This window comes from Salvia splendens, chromosome 16, assembly GCF_004379255.2.
Source record: "Salvia splendens isolate huo1 chromosome 16, SspV2, whole genome shotgun sequence".
Lineage (NCBI taxonomy): Eukaryota > Viridiplantae > Streptophyta > Magnoliopsida > Lamiales > Lamiaceae > Salvia > Salvia splendens.
This window is the reverse complement of record NC_056047.1, coordinates 15,722,873-15,743,164: the sequence shown is the minus strand read 5'-3', so window position 1 is coordinate 15,743,164 and position 20,292 is coordinate 15,722,873. Positions and strand designations below refer to the sequence as shown.

Genomic DNA, 20,292 nt, shown 5'->3' with positions numbered 1-20,292 from the left:
CAAAAAAACTGAAATCAGCTCAAATTAATATTATACTCCATCCATTCTCAAAAAAATAGACTTGTTTTAATATTTTAGGCGTCCCTTAAAAATGATCATCTCCTTAAAAAATATACTCCCCTTTAATCTATCATTAAAACAATATAATTAGGTGCGTGTATGAGAGAGAGAGGGCAGAAAATCAATGGATGTAAGCAACTAATGTCGTGTTAGTAGGATTCTTTGAAAAGAGTTTTAAATATGAATTAAATTCTAAAAAAATGATTCCTCCAACACGACTAAAGGTTGGACAAACCACGACTTTACTGCGAAGGATAAGGTAGTAAGAATTAAGAAAGAAGAGAAACAAACACCCTGCCATAGAAAAGAAAACTGGTTGAGTAGCCAAATCTAAATGGAAAGCAAAAGGCTGGAAATCTTTGATGTTGGTCCCTGCAAAGATGGATTCGAGATGGGATTTCTTATAGGCCAAAGATTCTCCACCATGATCAAAAGCAGGCTTCAAAATGATCTAATTCTGCAGAAGCAGATGCTCCCATTTGCTCAATCTCCACAGTCCATTCCACTCCTCACATCCCTCTCTCAAACCAACATGAACACATACCCCGTCTACTGGGACGAGCTCCGAGGAACTGCTCAAGGCAGCGGTTCCTCGTTCCTCGAGGTATATGTGTGTTTAATTTATTATGCCTTTCTTGAATCTTGATGGAATGCTAATGGATAATGGAACTTCATGTGGTGTGTTAACAGATAATGCTGGTGAATTTCCGGAAAGAGATACTCCCGTTTATCCCTAAGGCGGATGACACGAATGATGACTGCAGCGACATCCTCGTTGTTGGTGAGTCCGTGGCTGTGGCAGCCCACAACGAGGATGCAAACGTGGCGCTGGTTGGACATACGTATGCAATTTGAATATGGATGTGATTGTGAAATGTTGATTTGAGTTGAGTGATGAAACTCACCTTTTTTGTCAATCTTGCTGCAGTTACTTGATTAAGGGGAGTCTGAGAAATGGAGTATCCTTCACTGCTTATACGTATGCAGGCGAGCTCCCGAGCTGTGCCTTCGGGTTCAACAGTCATGGACTGGTATTTATTATAAGCAAAATGCAGAGAACTTGACAGAAATGCAATCTTAGTTTCAACTAAAAGAAAAATGCAGTGTTCTGTTTGCTAAGGATTCATAGTTGTAGGCGTTTACGCTGAATTCAGTTCCCCCTATGAGGCATGAGATTGCAGCTGGAGGGGTTGGAAGGAACTTCGTATCTAGGGACTTGCTCGAAGCTCAAAACATAGATGATGCCGTTGCAGTAAGTAAAGCTTTATATAATGCAAATGTTCAAGATTCATCATTCTGATTGAATGAGTTGTGTGGCTTTCAGAGGATTTGTTCATCAGAAGCTTCTGTAGGGCATAGCTACAATCTGATCGATGTCAACACACGAAGGATTATGAACGTAGAAACAGCATCAAGAAATCGCTGCTCGTTTCATGAAGTAGGAGCAGTGCCATTCTTCCATGCCAACATGTACCTTCACCTTAGAGTGCAGCAGGCAGGTTGCATACAAACACAATTTTCTTCACAAGACTATTTTTTCTAACTTTTTTCGACTTTTGATTGTGAAGGAACAAGATGAGAATTCACTGAGCAGACAAAAGAGAGCCACTGTGCTGCCAACGGCATCAAGAAGCGACTTTATGTCACTTCTCGGAGACAACAACAACGATGAAAAGTATCCTATCTACATGACAGGTATGGATAAGCAAGAATTCAAGTTTAAAAAATTTAGAAAGCATAAATTGTAGTACCTTTTTGGTATTTTAGGTCCATTGCTTCACACCCTATGCACAGCTGTGGTGGATTTGGATGGAAAAACTCTTTCGATTATAGAAGGGAACCCGAAGGAAAGAGAAGCCTCGTTTGTCTTCCCGATATCATGATCAGACGATGGAGGCTACTACTCCTTGGACATCTGTGGCTTCGATATTCAGATTTGGTATAGTATCAGTACCTTACAATTCATCATACTCTTAATACTAATAGATTAAACTAATACTGCATTAGATTGATGAATTCATGATCCATTTCCATTATAAATAAACATTTAAAATATCAAGAAGGTCTCAATCTTTTAGAAAGTAATACTTCTTCACTGCCAAAATATCAGTAATTTGAGTAATCAGAAATTTTAACTACTTTCAGGAACAATATAATATTCATCTCTTGAACGGTAGATCGGAGCTTCTTGGCGTGAGCGTGACTTTTGACCCCCCTGATCTTGCTTCAGAGAGCGAGCTCCTTCAACTCGGAGAGAAGCTTCAATGGCGTCTCTGATGCCTGTGCCGGCAGTTTCTCAGTCCATCCGCGTACTAGACACTGGGAACTCCTCCTCAACGAAGAAGCCATTACATGATCTTCATTAATCAGCTTACTTGTACTATTTAACATTGCTTGAGCCATATGTTCCTCAAATTTTGCCTGTAACCTCGATGGAGTCGAGGCTCTTGTCCTATCAGAGGACTTGGTTTTTTCCTTAAACTCTTCTATCCTCAACATTTTCTCAAAATGGTTTTCTAGGAGTTTCTGTCCCTGCGGTTTCAAGCTGCGTTTGCTTGTTTTTTCCACCTCAAAACAGGTAGACTGACTACTCGAGGATCCATCACCATCATCTTCTTCTAGACGAGCACTAGGCATTGATTCCACTGAAGTTTTCCGATGTTGCTGCTTCACCTGCATCCGTTCATCAAGCCACGCTTGAGCTATACGAAGAATCAACTGATCATGATCGCCTCTCTCACCCAAATATGCATCAGATTCCTGCCTCTGATCATGAAACTCCTTTTCACAATCCCTCACTCCCCATGCCAACTCATCGCAAAGCTCTTCCAAGAAACCACGCGACGTCCTTTCTTTCTCCAGTTCCTTGGAAATTCTAGCCACAGAGCGTTTCACCTCATAAACCTCCTGAGCCAAGTGGTTCCTAATCTTCCTCTCTTGCTCAAGTTCATCTCGTGTGGACTTAACTTTAGCCTTGTTCGTTTTAAGTAGTATACCTCCAGTAAGACGTTCAATCGGTCCACGCTGCTGCTCTCTCGACAACTCCTTTGCTTGAAAACGAGCACGATCCAACTCTTTCTTCAACTCCTTGATAAGAGACACGTTGGAGGCATGCTGCTCCTCCAGGATCCAGACACGGTTCAAAACTTTGAGCAGTTTCCTCAATGTTTTTGACCTATAAGATAACTCACTGTTTAATTCGACTGAGCTGGAAGGGGTAGCAGGGTAACATGGAGCAATCTGCAACAGAAAAATAATTAGTAAAAGTGTACTTCAAAAGTTAGATGTATTACAAATTAACATTTAACAACTTATTATCTACATATCTATTGCAGCCTGTTTCTATTTTTACTGCTGTTATAAAAAACTTTATGATAAGCTCATGATAGTAATGAAATCATTTAAGTTTCACAATCAACTTCAAACAAAAAGGTACAAAGAAACAATGGTTTTTTAACCTCCAGTGAACTGCTACTGATCGAAGGTGACACAGTTTGTGTAGCATGATTACTCGTTTCAATAGAACGATGATGCTGCATTAGTAAGTCAGCGACACGCCTCCTCAGAGTACTCAAACTCTCTGGCTGGATGTTAAGAAAGAATCAGTTACCATTAAGGAAGACGAGATAAGGTAAAATATGATAAGAATACAGTTTTGATCATATAACTCCAGGATAAGGATAGAGGAGTTATCTATCCTAGCAAAGTAGCAAACGCCAAACGGACTCATCTCACCATCAAACCAAGAGATATATTCAAATGCAACACCAAATAAGACTCACATCATTAGTATTGTAATATGTGGTTAAAAGTGGATTAGTTTCATAAATGCTTATCAAACTATGACATTGGTATCATATTAGTGTTATTAAACCTTAATTTGTTTCAAAATATCATTTGAGGATTTAATTCAATTTTTGAATCATTTTTATTATAAATGGCAACCAAACTATGACATTGTCATCAAATTACTTATTAAACATTAATTTGTTTCAAAATATCATTGAGAGTTTAATTCAATTTTTGAATCATTTTTATTATAAATGGCAACCAAAATGTCAACTAAGTCCTAACTATTTTTATATAAGTTAAACTTATTAAATAATTTGGACAAATCTTGGGAAAAATTATTATAGCTTTTCTTTTTGTCTTAGTCCTTCGCCAAAAGAATTGGTAAAATCTTGTCTATAGATTCAGAGTCAATCGCTCAACCCCTATATTGTTTTTCCTTTTTTTCATTATAAACTGCTTGGTTTCATGGAATGAGAAATTAGGGTGGTGACTAGTGATGGATCCGCGAATTTCTGATGTTAGTAATTGCTGGTAGAGAATGAAAACTACGACACAAAGAATTTACGTGGTTCGATTTACTGAAGTAAATCTACGTCCACGGGAAGAAGGGAGGGCAAGATTGTATTGCTTGATCTGTCCGCGAATTTCTGATGTTAGTAATTGCTGGTAGAGAATGAAAACTACGACACAAAGAATTTACGTGGTTCGATTTACTGAAGTAAATCTACGTCCACGGGAAGAAGGGAGGGCAAGATTGTATTGCTTGATCTGTTTTCTACAGCTTACAAATACAAACTTGCTATTTGCTATTTTATCTCTAGAGAGCTTAACCTTCTTCTATCTGATCTAAGTTCTATTTATATCTTGAACTAAGATCGTGGCTTGCATCACCACCCTAAGTCGTGGATGTCGTGTAGGTCATGGCCTAAGATCGTGGATGTAGCGTAGGTCATGGCCTACGATCGTGGCCTGAGTTGACACCACGTGGTAGTGGGTGTGTTGGACATCCTGTATGGGTCCACTAACTCCTTGTTCGGTCGAATACTGAGACCGAACTGCTTTGGTTGCCGATCTGAGAGTAGAGCTTGATGCCGACCTGAGAGCAGAGCTTGATTGGATGGCTTTTACCGAGCTGTAGGCTGAGGCCGAACTCTTTGGTAATGCCGAACTCATACTCCTGCTTTGGTTGCCGATCTGAGAGTAGAGCTTGATGCCGACCTGAGAGCAGAGCTTGATAGGTTGGCTTTTACCGAGCTGTAGGCTGAGGCCGAACTCTTTGGTAATGCCGAACTCATACTCTTCCTTGGGCTTTGGGCTGATGGGCCGTCATTGTTGTTGGGCTTGTTTAGTACGCACCCCATCACTACCCCCCCCGAAAAGCGAAGTGAATCACTTCGGCGAAGCGAGTCACTTCGGCATTCTGGAAAAGGGTACGGGGGAGGCTGAAGTCAGGGGACGTGCCCTGCGCGTGACTGCATTAAATGCGGCATTAAATGCGACAGTAAAATCCGGCCGTCGAATCCTGAAAAGGCGGAATATGAAACGGTGCGATGATTTGAAATCTTTTCCAAATCTGATAAATACCGCCTTTCTTCATCATTTGAACACCTTTGCTATTGGCTTCTTCTGCACTCTCTATCTTTTGCGTGAAAAATTTCCTTCCGCTTTCAAAAATTTCCTCAGGATTTCTTCAAACTTTCAAAGAGTAAGAACCATGTCTGCTTCTTCTTCGTCTGAGTCTGGTAGCGGTAGAAAAGGGGGTAAGGGGTCTTCTAGCCGGAAAGAATCCGGGGAGAAGACCGTAGAGTATTTTCACAGTATCTTGAGTAAGGATACTGTGATATCCCTTTACGAAAAATACTCTTTTCCTGGGGGGAAGGCGGTGGTTCCCGACGATGATCATAGGGCTAACGACCCGCCGGAGGGTTATGCCACCGTTTACGAAGCCTGCTTAGAATGCGGGCTTCGTTTCCCTCTTCCCCCACCTTTTGTAGAGCTTCTTGATTTTTTTCAACTCCCTTTAGGTCAGGTGACTCCGAATTCTTGGAGGCACTTGTCGGCTTTTGCTGCCGAACTCCGTAGGTTAGATAAGGATCTGTCTCTGCGGGCAATCCTTAATTTTTTCCAATTTAAAAGGAAGGGATCTTGGTTTTACTTGATCCCCTTACAGCCTTTTAGGGCATTCTGCAAAACCAAGTGGCCGAAATGGCAAAACCGCTTCTTTTTTTATAATAGGACAGCGGCTTCGGGCTTCCCCTGGAGAGGGCCGAAGTCCGTGATTCCTCATCCTCGGTTAGAACCATTGGCCGAGCTCGATGGCGAGCTCAACAAGATTCCCATAGTTAGGAAACAATACACGGAGTCTGAGCTCGTCAAGGGCGACGCCGTGTTCGACATCTCGTCTTCGGACGAAGAGGCCGAGGGTGAGGATTTCTCTTTACCTTTATGTTCTACTGCTTTAACGAAGAAAACTAACCTTGCTTTCTTGCTTTTTGGCAGTGTACATGCTGAACAAGGCTACCCGAAAATCTTCGGAGTCCAAGGAGCCGGAGAGGCCGAAAACCACCAGCTCGGCGTCTGATGCCGAGAGGACTCCGAAAAGGCAAAAAACCTCTTCGGATCCGAAGAAGCCGGAGTCAACTTCGGCAAAGGGGAGGGGGAAGGCCCAGAAGCCCCCGAGAGCGCCAGAGAAAGACGTGGTCTTGGCGCCTCCTTCGGAACATATCTGTGAGCCGTTTTTATGGCCCACGGACTTCGCCGAGGTGAATTCTCTTTTTGATTTTCTGGCCTTGCTTTTTTCCTGTATTTTTTGTGGTCCCTTTGTTGACTTTTTTCTTTATTCATTTTCAGAGGAACGATATGCTCTCCAAGCTCGTCGCCGTCGAACTCTCCAAAGCGTCCAATGACTATGCTGAGATGCAGAGGAAGTTGGCGGCTGCTTGTCATCGGGCCGAACAGGCTGAGGCTAACTTTGAGAAGGCCAGAGCTGCTAGGATTTCGGCCCAGGATGAAGCTCAGTTTGCCAAAAACCAGCTCGTCATCCAGCGGGAGCAGACGAAACGGAGGGATGCTGCTGCCGTGGTTGCCCAAGGGGAGGCTCTCCGTGTTTACACGGAGAAACTCTTTTTGAGCAGCCAGTTCTCGGCCTTTGTCGGTAGTCTGGTAAGGCTAATTGCCGATAAGGGCGAGCAGGGGGCCGATGTCGTGCTGCCTCTGTACAGCCGAGAGATAGCGGCTCGGCTTCAGAATCTGCCGCTCCTTGAGGAGCTCGCTTCATCTTCGGTCCTGCTTTCTGCAGACCAAGTCCGGAGTTGTCGAGCTGATCGGGACGAGAACCTGGAGGCTATCTTTGCCTCCGTGGGACCCGTTTCACCCGCTTCGACTTACAACGGAGAGGGTGAGGCCGAGCCGCTGGAGCGGGAGGCCGAAGTCGATCAGGCCGGGCATCCGGAGAAGGAAGCCGATCAGGAGGCGGAGGCGAGGCCGGCAGGAGGCGAGGCTGAGGCTGAGGTAGCCCAGGAGAAAGAAGCTGTACCAGACCGAGGAGCCGGAGACGAAGCTGGTGGAGTATGATTTCGTCTCCCTTCTCTTAGTCTAGTTTCTTCCTTGTAAAATGGCCTTGAAGCCCTAGTGTAAAAAATTTTCCTTGTGAATGAAAAATTCTCTACACTTGTCTTCGTATAGCTTTTCGTACTTGCCTTTATTCCTGTTGTATTTTACTATCTGCTCGGTACAGCTGCCGAACTAATATAGCTGCTTTGTACCCAAGGAGATGGAGATACTTCACTGGAAACGGCTGTACTCTTCGGCTTTGGACGAAGCTGAGAGAAGAGCTATAGCCGATCAGACGAAGAATGACGAGCTTCTGGCTCGTTTAGTGAAGCTGGAGGCCGATATCAAGGACTTAGAGTCCGATAAGAAAGATCTGGAGGCCGAGCTGAATACGGCCATTGCTGAGAGGACTGCGTATGAGGATTACATCCGTGTGCGCGGGGGAATGACCATATCAGATGTTCAGAGTCGAGTTGACGAACTGTGGGAGGAATATCATGTACTCCGTATGAACAATGTGCTGGAGAGCCCGGCTTGCCAACAAGTTGTGACATCACTGCGGCGTTGGGCTTCTCGGTACAACATTGTTCTTTCTCGGCGCCCCTCCATAGAAAGATTCCTTCGGCATATCGCGCCAACAGATGCTCGCACTCCAGATCAAACCTCTGGTTCCCTTGTTCAAAATCCTACTCCCAGCCAACAACGAACTCCGGAACAGCCGGAAACGTCAAGACGAGAACGGGCTCAGGAGCAACCGGAATCGTCAAGACAGGGACGGACTGAAATTCGCCGAGGAGTTGTGACTATGAGCGAGCAAGATCAGCAGATGCTTATTGCAGAGACTCTTCATCGCCGAGGTGTTAGGACTTCTCGGGCTCGGGGAAGAGGCGTTGGGTCGAGGATAGCATCTCGTCGACCTGCTTATTCTTCATCTGCTCGGAACAACCGAACTCGGCTTCCAGAGGATTTTGCAGATAGGTGGCTTAACTTCAGCAACCCTGGACAGTAGAATAGTCTTTTGTAATAGCGTAACGCCATTTTGTAGGGTAGCTAAGTTGTATGCCGAACAAGATTTGAAAAATGAAATTTTGTTTTCGCTTCTAACACTGTATTTACAGCTTAGCGAAAAAATTTCATCGTACTCGTCCTCGGTCTTATGAAGTAAACTTCTTTGACCGGACTTGGGCCCTGGTCTTATGAAGTAAACTTCTTTGACCGGACTTGGTCCTTGGTCTGATGAAATAAACATCTTTGACCGGACTCGTCTTTGGTCTGATGAAATAAACATCTTTGACCGGACTCGTCTTTGGTCTGATGAAATAAACATCTTTGACCGGACTCGTCTTTGGTCTGATGAAATAAACATCTTTGACCGGACTCGTCTTTGATCTGATGAAATAAACATCTTTGACCGGACTTGGTTTGTGTTCTAATTTGGCGATTTTTGTCGCCGGGATCGAACTTTCCCTTGTCCTAATTCGGCGAGTTTTATCGCGTGGATCGGACTTTCCCTGTTAACCGAAGTGGTCTTATGCAGTAAACCTCTTTGACTAGACATGGTCGTCCCCGGTCTTATGAGGTAAACTTCTTTGACCGAACTTGGTCGTCCTAATTCGGCGAGGTTTATCGCGTGGATCGGACTTTCCCTTATTGCAGTTCGTTTCAGACGAAGTGCTTGTTAAGCTGAATCGCGGTCTTGTATCCTCCTTGGAAGCTTGGACTCACAATCGTTGGCTTATTGCAGTTCGTTTCAGACGGACTGCTTGTTAAGCTGAATTGTGGTCCTATATCCTCCTTGGAAGCTTGGACTCACAATCGTTGGCTTATTGCAGTTCGTTTCAGACGGACTGCTTGTTAAGCTGAATTGTGGTCCTATATCCTCCGTAGAAGCTTGGACTCACAATAGTCTTTAATAATCGATCTAAAAAGGAGATCAGTCTTTAAAGAACGATATACCTTGGTACCATTTGTAAGAGACGACAAGCACATAGAGACAAAACACATAGAGAAAAAATGAAAAGGACGAAGGAAAAAAACTTTAAACCCTTTTTTTTTTTTAAAAACGACAAGTAAAAGGTACAAGTAAAAAACAAACAAATAAAAACACATACCCCTATGACCGAACTAGACACGAGACGGACTGACCGGACTTTTGTCTCTTACAAGTGGAACTTCTTGAGGTTGGAGACGTGCCATGTTCGGGGTACTTGTTCTCCTGACATGTGAGTCAATTTATAAGACCCTTTGCCGAGGACTTCTGACACCCGATATGGACCCTCCCATGTGGGTTCGAGTTTGCCCAGCTTTTCTGCTCGGCTTACTTCGTTGTTTCTCAAGACGAGATCTCCCACTTGAAATTGAAGCCTTTTCACCCTTTGGTTATAATACCGGGCTACTTGCTCCTTGTACTTGGCTGCTTTTATGCACGCCAATTCTCTTCTTTCTTCGGCGAGATCTAGTTCTGCCCTCAGTCCGTCGTCATTCATTTCTGAGGAGAAATTTAGAGTTCGGGGACTGGGTACGCCGATCTCCACCGGAATTACGGCTTCAGTGCCGTACACCAGACTATACGGAGTTTCACCATTGGAGGTTTTGGGTGTAGTTCGGTAGGACCATAGGACTTGAGGGAGATTTTCTACCCATTGTCCTTTGGCTTGTTCTAACCGAGCTTTTAACCCTTTCACCAGAATCCGGTTCGTTACTTCCGTTTGTCCGTTTGCTTGGGGATGGGAGACCGAAGTGAACCGCTGTTGAATGTTCAGCTCTTGGCACCAATTCTTGAACGTCTTGTCGGTGAACTGAGTCCCATTATCCGAGATGAGGATGTGGGGTATGCCAAATCGGCACACTATGTTCTTCCAGACGAAGTCCAATGCCTTTGAGCTCGTTATCGTAGCTAATGGTTCAGCCTCCACCCACTTCGTGAAGTAGTCCACGGCAACGATAAGGAATTTCATTTGCCGAGGAGCTTGAGGAAGTGGTCCCACTATGTCTATGCCCCATTGCATGAAAGGCCAAGGGCTTTGCATAGTGTATAGATCGGTCTGCGGCATCCTTGGGACATTTGCATGAATTTGGCACTTCGTACACTTCTTGACGAGCTGAACTGCCTCTTGTACCATGGTTGGCCAATAATATCCCCATCTCAGAACTTTTTTAGCTAAAGCTCTGGCTCCGATGTGGCTACCGCACGATCCTTCATGAACTTCTCTGAGGATGTAGTCCGTCTCTTCTGGTCCTACGCACCGCAATAACGGCTGGAGGTAAGACTTTCTAAAGAGGACTCCTTCATGAAGTTCGTACCGAAGAGCTCGGCACGTGATCTTCCGAGCTTCTCTCTTATCCTCGGGCAATTGTCCTTGATCCAGATACTGCAAGATCGGCGTCATCCAGTTCGGCGAGCTGGATACTGAATGTACCTCGGCTTCATCAATGCTTCGATGCATTAATTCTTCCGCCTTTGAGCTCGGATCTGAGGCCAACTTACTTAAGGCATCTGCTCGGCTATTTTCCGCTCTGGGAATGCGGATTATCCGAAAATAGGAGAAACTTCGGCTGATGCTTTGCGCTTTGTCCAAATACTTCTTCATTCTCTCGTCACGAGCTTCACTTGTACCCAACACGTGATTTACTATGACTTGTGAATCACAATGGACTTTGAGAGATTTGACGAGCAGACTTTGCGCTAACTGGAGTCCGGCCAGGAGGGCTTCGTACTCGGCTTCATTATTAGTAGTGGGGAATAGGAAACGAAGTGAGTAGGTTACCTCGTGTCCGTCGGGAGCGACAAGTAAAATACCAGCTCCACTTCCCATCTTGTTTGAAGCTCCATCTACGAATCCGCTCCAGCAGTCCGGCGGCTCTACTTCGGATTCCAAGGGCTGTGCTAGTTCGGCATTGGCAGAATTCTTCTGTTCGGCAATAATAGGAATTGCTTGATCGAACTTCGCTTCTGCAAGAAAATCTGCCAAGGCTTGTCCCTTGATGGCTTTCCGAGGTAGATATTCAATTGTGTGCTCTCCCAACTCTATAGCCCACTTGGCGATTCTGCCTGATGCTCCTGGTTTGGTCAACACTTGCCGAAGTGGCAGATCAGTTAAGACGCATACCTTGTGAGCATAGAAGTATGGCCGCAGTCTCCTTGCTGCATTTACTAATGCCAGAGCAATCTTTTCCAGTGGTTGATACCTGGTTTCTGGACCTCTTAATGCTCGGCTTGTAAAGTAGATGGGAAGCTGCTTTAGGCCTTCTTCTCGAACAAGTACCGCGCTGATGGTTTGATCCGATGCCGCTAAGTATAAGAATATTACTTCGGCTTCGGTTGGAGCAGAGAGAATAGGAAGCTCGGCTAGATAACTTTTGAGCTCGTCAAAGGCCTTTTTCTGCTCGGCTCCCCACTCGAACTTTGGTGCCTTTTTCAACACCTTGAAGAACGGCAGTTGCTTTTCGGCTGCTTGGGAAAGGAATCGACTCAGTGCGGCTAGACATCCGGTTAGCCTTTGCACGTCATGTATGGACTTCGGCATTGCCATGTTCTGAACGACTTGAACTTTTGAGGGGTTTGCCTTGAGTCCGTCTTTTGAAACCCAACAACCCAGAAACTTTCCCGAATCTACCAAAAAGGTACACTTTTGGGGATTAAGTTTGAGGTTGGCTTTCTTGAGCACGTTGAGAGTGGACTTGAGGTTGTGCTCGTACTCCGAGGTGCTTTTGCTCTTGACGACTATATCGTCAACATATACTTCGACCTCCTTTCCAATCAGGTGCCGAAAAAGCTTGTCTACCATCCTTTGATAAGTGGCTCCGGCATTCTTTAAACCGAATGGCATCTTTTTATAAGCGAAAATGCCGAAATCAGTAATGAAGGCCGTTTTTGAAGCGTCAATCTCATCCATTAAAACCTGATGGTATCCTTTGTATAGATCAAGAAAACAAAAAATTTCAAAGCCTATCAGAGCTTCTACTTTTTTATCTATGTTCGGAAGGGGATAGCAATCTTTGGGACAGTGCTTATTTAGATCGGTGAAATCTATGCACATCCGCCATCCTCCTTCCTTTTTCTTGATCATGACAGGATTGGCCACCCACGAAGGATACTTCACTTCGAATAACACATCCGCCTTCAATAATTGACGGACTTCGTCATGGATGACTTGACTTCGTTCTGCCGCAAAGAGTCTTTGCTTCTGTTTTATCGGCCGGACCGAAGGATCAATATTTAAACGATGAGTGATTACCTCGGGGGGCACTCCGGTCATGTCCAACGGAGACCATGCAAAGACGTCTTTGTACTCCTTGAGGAGCTGGATGGTTTTTTCCCGAAGTAGAGGCGTTCCCGCGAAGCCGATCTTAACCGTTCTGGATGGATCGTCTTCGTACAGCTGAACTGTCATGGAGTTCGGCTCCGGTATGACTTCGGTCATCGCCTCTGACTCCGGCTGCTGTGATTGCTATGCTTGGTGGTGCCGATCTGACTGCTCGGCACTTCTAAGCGCAATTTGCAGACATTCCTTTGCTCTCTTTTGGTCACCTCGGATGACCGCTATCCCTCCTTTAGTAGGGATCTTGATGGTGAGGTGATAGGTGGAGCAAACGGCCCGAACTGTGTTGAGCCAGTCTCTTCCCAGGATGACGTTGTACGGGGACCGAGCTTTCACCACGAAAAACTCAATCATCGTACTGGAGCTAGTAGGCGCTTTCCCCACCGTGATCGGAAGGCTGATAATACCTTCAGGGCGGGTGTCCTCCTGGGTGAAGCTCTTCAGGGGAAGCGGAGCCGGGCTGAGCCGAGCTGGGTCCACTTCTAGTTTGTCGAAGCACTCTTTAAAAAGAATGCTGACTGACGCTCCTGTATCCACAAACACCCTGTGGATCAGTTTGTTTGCCACTCCGGCTTGGATGACAATGGCGTCTTGGTGAGGAGAGATGGCCGGGACGGGATCAGCATCCGAGAACGTAATCACTTCGTCCTGCTTCAGCCTTTTATGCGTTGGCTCCTCTCGATTGGAGCCCCTGCGCTCTGACTTCAGGGACGACTTGGTCTTCCCGGCAGGGAGAGCGTCAATAGTCAGGATTACTCCATCATATTGCGGCTCGTCATCGTCTTCGGGATCCGGCTGCCTTTTCGGATCCTGAGGAGCGCAGTTTGCACCTCTCTGCTTCCTATTCTTCTTTGACTGCTTGCTTTGGTATTTTTTCAATGTCCCTGTCCTCACAAGAACATCGATACCTGCAGCCAAGTTTCTGCACTCCTCGGTATCGTGACCGTGGTCTTGATGGTAGGAGCAGTAGTTATCCTGGGGTCGGCGCGCGGCAGATTTCGTCATCCGCTTTGGCTTTTCGAACAGGTCAGAGTGTAGTTCGAAAATTTCCGCTCTCGGCTTGTTCAGCGGTACGAACTGAGCGGGCGGCTTCTCGGGATTGAGACGGGGTCCCAATCTGTCTTGCACCGGAGTCCTTTGAATCCTTTCAAAAGGAGTTCGGCGAGGATGTCCCTGATCGCCAAAAGGAGTTCGGCGAGGATGTCCCTGATCGCTATGATCGGGCTTCCTCCTGTCTCCTCGGGACGATGAGCTGTCTAACGACCGTTTGCGACGGTCAGCCTCATCGGCCCGGGAGTACTGGTCCGCAATGTCCCACATTTCCTGAGCTGTCTGCGGACCGCACTCAACGAGCTTCCTGTAGAGAGCTCCGGGCAGGATTCCATTTTGGAATGCCGAGATGACAAGCAGATCGTTGAGATCGTCTACTTGCAGGCATTCCTTGTGGAATCTTGTCATAAAGTCGCTGATTTTTTCGTCGCGACCTTGACGAATGGAAAGCAGCTGAGCCGAAGTGATTCGGGCTTCCGCTTTCTGAAAGAACCTCCTGTGGAAGGCATCCATTAGATCTCGGTAAGATCTGATGCTGCCCTGGGGGAGGCTATCGAACCACCTTCTCGCGTTCCCGATGAGCAGCTCGGGAAACAGCTTGCACATGTGGACCTCGTTGAGACCCTGGTTCGCCATGTTATACTGATAGCGCCCCAAGAAATCGTGAGGGTCCACGAGCCCGTCGTAAGTCATCGACGGAGTTCGGTAGTTCTGTGGTAGGGGAGTTCGGGTGATGTCGTCCGAGAACGGAGTCTTCAGTGCTCCGTACACGGCGAATCCGATATCTCGTCGGTATGGAGGAGATTGAGTTCTCCTGTGATTCCGGTACCGAGGAAGAGCAGGAATATGTCGGGGTTGAGGATTCTTCTTCCTGGAAGACACGGCACTACTGCGGTAGTGACTTTCATGTCTGGATGAGGAAGGAGAATCCTCCGCTTTCGTCTTCGGCTCTTGGCTCTTTTGCAGGAAGGCTAAGAACTCATCCTGCTTCTCAGCCAAGAACAGCTTGACAGCCTCATTCAAATCAGGCTGCTGGGAAGACTCAGTGGGACGATTTTTGGAGCGGCCTGTTCCTTCGCCATGAGAACTGGTGGTGGATTTATCCCTAGGCTGTTTTCCAGACCTATGGGATGGATTGGCTTCCTCCTGGTTCTCACGGGCAGGAATACGGGTACTCTGCGATCTGGTATGCATTTTTTGGGTGGAAAAAAATGGATCAAAAATTCGCTTTATCACAAATTTTGTTCTCTGGTTCCCACAGACGGCGCCAGTGATGGATCCGCGAATTTCTGATGTTAGTAATTGCTGGTAGAGAATGAAAACTACGACACAAAGAATTTACGTGGTTCGATTTACTGAAGTAAATCTACGTCCACGGGAAGAAGGGAGGGCAAGATTGTATTGCTTGATCTGTTTTCTACAGCTTACAAATACAAACTTGCTATTTGCTATTTTATCTCTAGAGAGCTTAACCTTCTTCTATCTGATCTAAGTTCTATTTATATCTTGAACTAAGATCGTGGCTTGCATCACCACCCTAAGTCGTGGATGTCGTGTAGGTCATGGCCTAAGATCGTGGATGTAGCGTAGGTCATGGCCTACGATCGTGGCCTGAGTTGACACCACGTGGTAGTGGGTGTGTTGGACATCCTGTATGGGTCCACTAACTCCTTGTTCGGTCGAATACTGAGACCGAACTGCTTTGGTTGCCGATCTGAGAGTAGAGCTTGATGCCGACCTGAGAGCAGAGCTTGATTGGATGGCTTTTACCGAGCTGTAGGCTGAGGCCGAACTCTTTGGTAATGCCGAACTCATACTCCTGCTTTGGTTGCCGATCTGAGAGTAGAGCTTGATGCCGACCTGAGAGCAGAGCTTGATAGGTTGGCTTTTACCGAGCTGTAGGCTGAGGCCGAACTCTTTGGTAATGCCGAACTCATACTCTTCCTTGGGCTTTGGGCTGATGGGCCGTCATTGTTGTTGGGCTTGTTTAGTACGCACCCCATCAACTAGTTTATTAGATCCCGAATAAATCTGTAAATGCAATTATGCAATATAGGAAAAGGAAAATGGTGATTCATCTAACCCCAAGAAAATATGAAATTGTAGCAGAATGTAAAAAAGGAACACAAAAATGAGTTGGTTGGGGAATAGAAAACAAAGTGAAAAATTGGTTGGTTGCGAAATGAGATTTAAAATAAAATAATTAAGAAAATTAAACTAATGTTTAAATGAGTATAAAGAATAAAATTTCGTTATATTAATTTAAAAATAAATTAAAATTTAGTAGTAACTAATTTAATATATTATATACTACTCCTAGTTTGATGATTATTTATGAAATTAATTCAGTTAAATGTAAAATAAAATTAAAAATGGACTAACTTTAAGAATTACTCCCTACTAATTAAAATGGCAAAAGAAAACTAATGAGACAAAGGGGAAAGAAAGTAGGAGTATAAGAATTGACAACCAATCACATTGACTAGTCAAAGAGTAGATATTATTGCATGCACCTTTTAAAGTAAAAAATTAATTAGTTCATTAATGCACATAACTAGCAAATGAAAAATCTCTTAATAGTACATACAAAAAACAAAATCACCTCGGAACGGAAAAAAAATACAAAATCAATCCTATTTAAAGTGAGAGCTAAATCAGAAAATAATGAAAAAAAACAATCGAAAATCAACAATAATTAAAAATATGAATGCATGCAATGGGCATTTCTTACCAGTTGAGAAGAAGTAGGCGGCGGAGGGCGGCGGCGCAAGCTATCAAGTGGCGGCTTGTATTGATGGAACTCCCACAGAGCAGCCGCAAGTTTTCTGGAAGATAAGACCCCAACATTGTGATGCAAATGATTGGCATTGGCTCTCCAAAATGAAGCTGCAGGAGTGGAGTTTCCTCCTTTCTTCTTCCCTACTCTCCACAACTTTTCCCACTTAATTTCTGCATTTTCTTTTCTCCCTTCTTCACTCTCCATCTCTTTAGCTCTAAAGGGGAATGAATGAAATGAAAATGCGTGAGGTATGTTGGTGGGGATTAAAAAGCACACACATTATTCAATCATTTCCTAGTCTACACCGCTCAGAACTAGGCATTGGACCATAGGTAGTTGTGGCATTTTCACTTTTTTGCATTTTCATCTGCTTAATTACATCAATTTATTGATAATCAATTCACGGCAAATGCATATGCTCAATTCCATAGTAAAACTCATTGCCCACCTACTTAATTTCAAAACTTCATTCAATGTCATAAAAAAAGACAATTTTTAGATAATTTATTTTAATGTATAAACATGTCCAATTTTTATATTTGGATATACATCCATCTCTCCTTATAAGGGCACCTGCTGCAATGGGGCGCCCGATTGCGTCTATCGTCCTCGGGGGCTTATGATGGCCCGATGCTACGTCGCGGACGATGGCCTATCGTCCGCGCCATTGTGGGCTCAGTGGACGGACGATGGCACGCATTTTACTTAAAAAAATGCATTTGCCGAGGATCGAACCCAAGTCTATTGCTTGGAAGGCAATAATCCAAACCATTGGACTACAAACAATAGTTGAGATATCTTGAAAACTAAATTATTTTATACATTTATTAAGATGATAATGTGATAAAAAATGATACTTTATGATTAAAAAGTAGAATTCGGTGAAACGAGAATTTGCTTCTTCGAGTTATTAAGATGATTATGTTGTGTGATTGAAATGAAGGTTTTTTTATAAATGTATTAATTTTTAATTCGTATTGTAATTTATTAATTTTATAAATGTATTAATTTTTAATCAATGCAATCTTCGCCGGTTTTTAGTAACTTGTTGTGTTTTTTAATTAGTTTGCATTACATATTTGAAAACATTTAAATTAATTAACAAAACAATAGTAAACATATAGGGCGCGCCATAGGGGGCGCCTTAGGGCGCCACATTGCAGGCGGGGGGTAGGAGGATAAAACTGATGACGTGGCGCGCTATAGGGTGCGCCTTAGGGCATTAGCAATGGGGCGCCCTAAGGCGCGCCCTATGGCGCGCCACGTCAGCAGTTTTATCCTCCTACCTCCCCACCTGCAGTAGGGCGCCCTAAGGCGCGCCACGTCATCATTTTTTTTAGTATTTACAAAATCCATACGAATTTAAAAAAAATAATACATTAAAATACGAATTTCAAAAACTTCATTTCATTTAATAGAAATTAATACATTACAATGCGAATTAAAAAAATGCAAACTCAGCGACGGCGGTTACGAGCCCACACTTCTTCAATCATGTCGCTCATGAGCTGCGCATGCTCCTGTTGGTTGCGCATTGAGGCCTGTCTAGATAGAACCTCTTCGAAGCCTAACGGTAACCCTCTATCGGGTGTGTCGATCGATGTGCCGGAAGAGCTAGATGCACGGTCGTCTTCATTCCAATCGGTGATGCTTCCGCCTTCACTCTCGACTATCATGTTGTGCATGATTATGCACGCATATATGACTTCCTTGTACCAGAAACGAGCCGGCCCTTTCACAATTGCCCACCGTGATTGGAGCACCCCAAATGCCCGCTTGACATCCTTCCGCGCCGCCTCCTGCTTTTGCGCAAATGAAACCCTCTTCTCACCAATTGGGCAGCTGGCCGTCTTTAGGAAAACTGGCCATCGTGGGTAGATGCCATCGGCCAAGTAGTACCCCATATGGTATGTATTGGCGTCTGTTGGCAGTGAACTCGATGGCCAGGCCGTTGCCGTTACATTGGTCGGTGAAGAGGGTGGACGAGTTGAGGACGTTGATGTCGTTGTTCGACCCGGCTACGCTGAAGTAAGCATGCCAGATCCAGAGCCGATGGTCAGCGACAGCTTTGAGGATCATCGTCGGGTGACTGCCCTTGTATCCACTTGTGAATTGGCCTCTCCACGCCGTCGGACAATTCTTCCACTCCCAGTGCATACAGTCGATGCTCCCGAGCATCCCGGGAAACCCGTGCGCCCTCTCGTGCATCTGCATCAGACCCTGACAATCAGTGGCTGTTGGCTTGCGCAAATATGTGTCGCCATAGGCCTCTACTATCCCCCGACAAAAGCTCTTCAGTCACTCGCGGCCTGTAGTCTCCCCACAGTGGAGATACTCGTCAAAAAGGTCCGTCGTGGTGCCGTATGCCAACTGACGAATAGCAGTCGTGCATTTTTGCAATAGTGTAAGGCCGGGTTTCCCGATGTCGTCCCCCCGAAATGTGAAGTATTCATCACGTGAAGACAATGTACGAACAATGCTGAGAAAAATGTACCTCGACATTCTAAACCGGCGGCGGAAAACATTCGGGCCCCATCGCGGTTGATCGGCAAAATAGTCTTCAACCAGACGTCTGTGAGCTTCCTGGTGGTCGCGTCGGACATACGACCTATGTCGAATAGGCCAATGGACTTGCTCAGCTGCCGCTGCGGCCGCCGCGGTCGCCGCCTCCTTCTCGCGTTGCATTTGCGTATAGCATGCCGCCATGGCCTCTTCAACGGCTGCATCTAATGCTTCGTCAAGCGAACCACCGGATTCAGACGAACCAGAACTATTGGTGTCGCCGAGATTCATTTTGGTTGGATGTAGAGAGAGAATATGTAAAGAGATAGTCGATATGTTCGTATGCACAACTGAATGAGAAACGAGATTTAAATAGAAAATCAAAACCGCGTGCCATCGTCCGCGTCGATCGTCCGCAACCTCCACAATGGGGCGGACGATGGCGCGGACGATGACCATCGTCCGCGACAGCCGCAATGGGGCGGACGATGACGCGGACGATGGCCATCATCTGCGCTATCCTCCGCGGCCGAAGTATAGGGCGTGGCTATCATCCGCGCCCTATGGCACGCACCCGCAATGGGTGCGAACGATGGATGGCGCGGACGATGCGCGCCATCGGGCGTGCCATCGTCCGCCCATTGCGGATGCTCTTAGGGCACCCCATTGCTAATGATCTTAATTATTTAAATATTTTTTTATCTATATTTACATAAATCCTCCTAAAATCTAGTATCATTCAAAAAAAATAGTAGTACTATTTTTATTTGAACCGATATCTATATAATTAACACACAATACATTATACATATCAGTAGAAGATTGACATGAACAATATGCATAATATGCAACATATAATAAACATCCATCTTAATTTTACTAAAATAAATAAATCTGAATGTTGCATTCCACCTCACAAGTCAAATGCATACTACTTTGATGGTTTGACTTTGAGAGATAGTTCAACTTATAGGCCTTGATATTTCGAGCAATACATAGGTTTTAGTTTAATGGGCTTAGCTTACCTTCTTAGCCCAATGCTAAGCTCTATTGGGCCTTAAACGAAGTATCTGTCCCCCATTATATATTTTAATTTCCATTAGTTACTGATAAGCTCATTTCATTTTTACTTATTTTGGTAATTAATTTTATATTTCACTAACTTATTTTACTCTTATTTTATTATAATATTAATATTAATATAAAAAATGTATTGAGAGACCGAGGGTGTATTAT

The 20,292-nt window shown here is 44.9% G+C and overlaps 2 protein-coding genes across 3 annotated transcripts; one reads left to right on the top strand and one right to left on the bottom strand.

The window, feature by feature from the left end:
- Positions 1-348: 348 nt before the first annotated feature.
- LOC121769873 lies at positions 349-2,347 on the top strand. Of its 2 annotated transcripts, XM_042166636.1 has the most exons (8): positions 349-664; positions 751-902; positions 989-1,091; positions 1,196-1,312; positions 1,385-1,555; positions 1,629-1,755; positions 1,828-1,999; positions 2,206-2,347. In XM_042166636.1, exons 1-7 carry the CDS (start codon positions 395-397, stop codon positions 1,941-1,943), a joined length of 1,056 nt encoding a protein of 351 aa, XP_042022570.1. In that variant the 5' UTR covers positions 349-394; the 3' UTR covers positions 1,944-1,999; positions 2,206-2,347. The 2 variants fall into 2 exon arrangements, with proteins under 2 accessions (XP_042022570.1, XP_042022571.1); XM_042166637.1 differs by lacking the exon at positions 2,206-2,347 and having other exon boundaries at positions 1,385-1,559; positions 1,828-1,848.
- On the bottom strand, positions 2,287-16,758 carry LOC121770255 (uncharacterized protein At5g41620-like). The gene is made up of 3 exons (XM_042167021.1): positions 16,507-16,758; positions 3,519-3,644; positions 2,287-3,300 (listed from the first exon to the last, which is right to left on the bottom strand). Exons 1-3 carry the CDS (start codon positions 16,756-16,758, stop codon positions 2,287-2,289), a joined length of 1,392 nt encoding a protein of 463 aa, XP_042022955.1.
- Between the last annotated feature and the right edge of the window lie 3,534 nt (positions 16,759-20,292).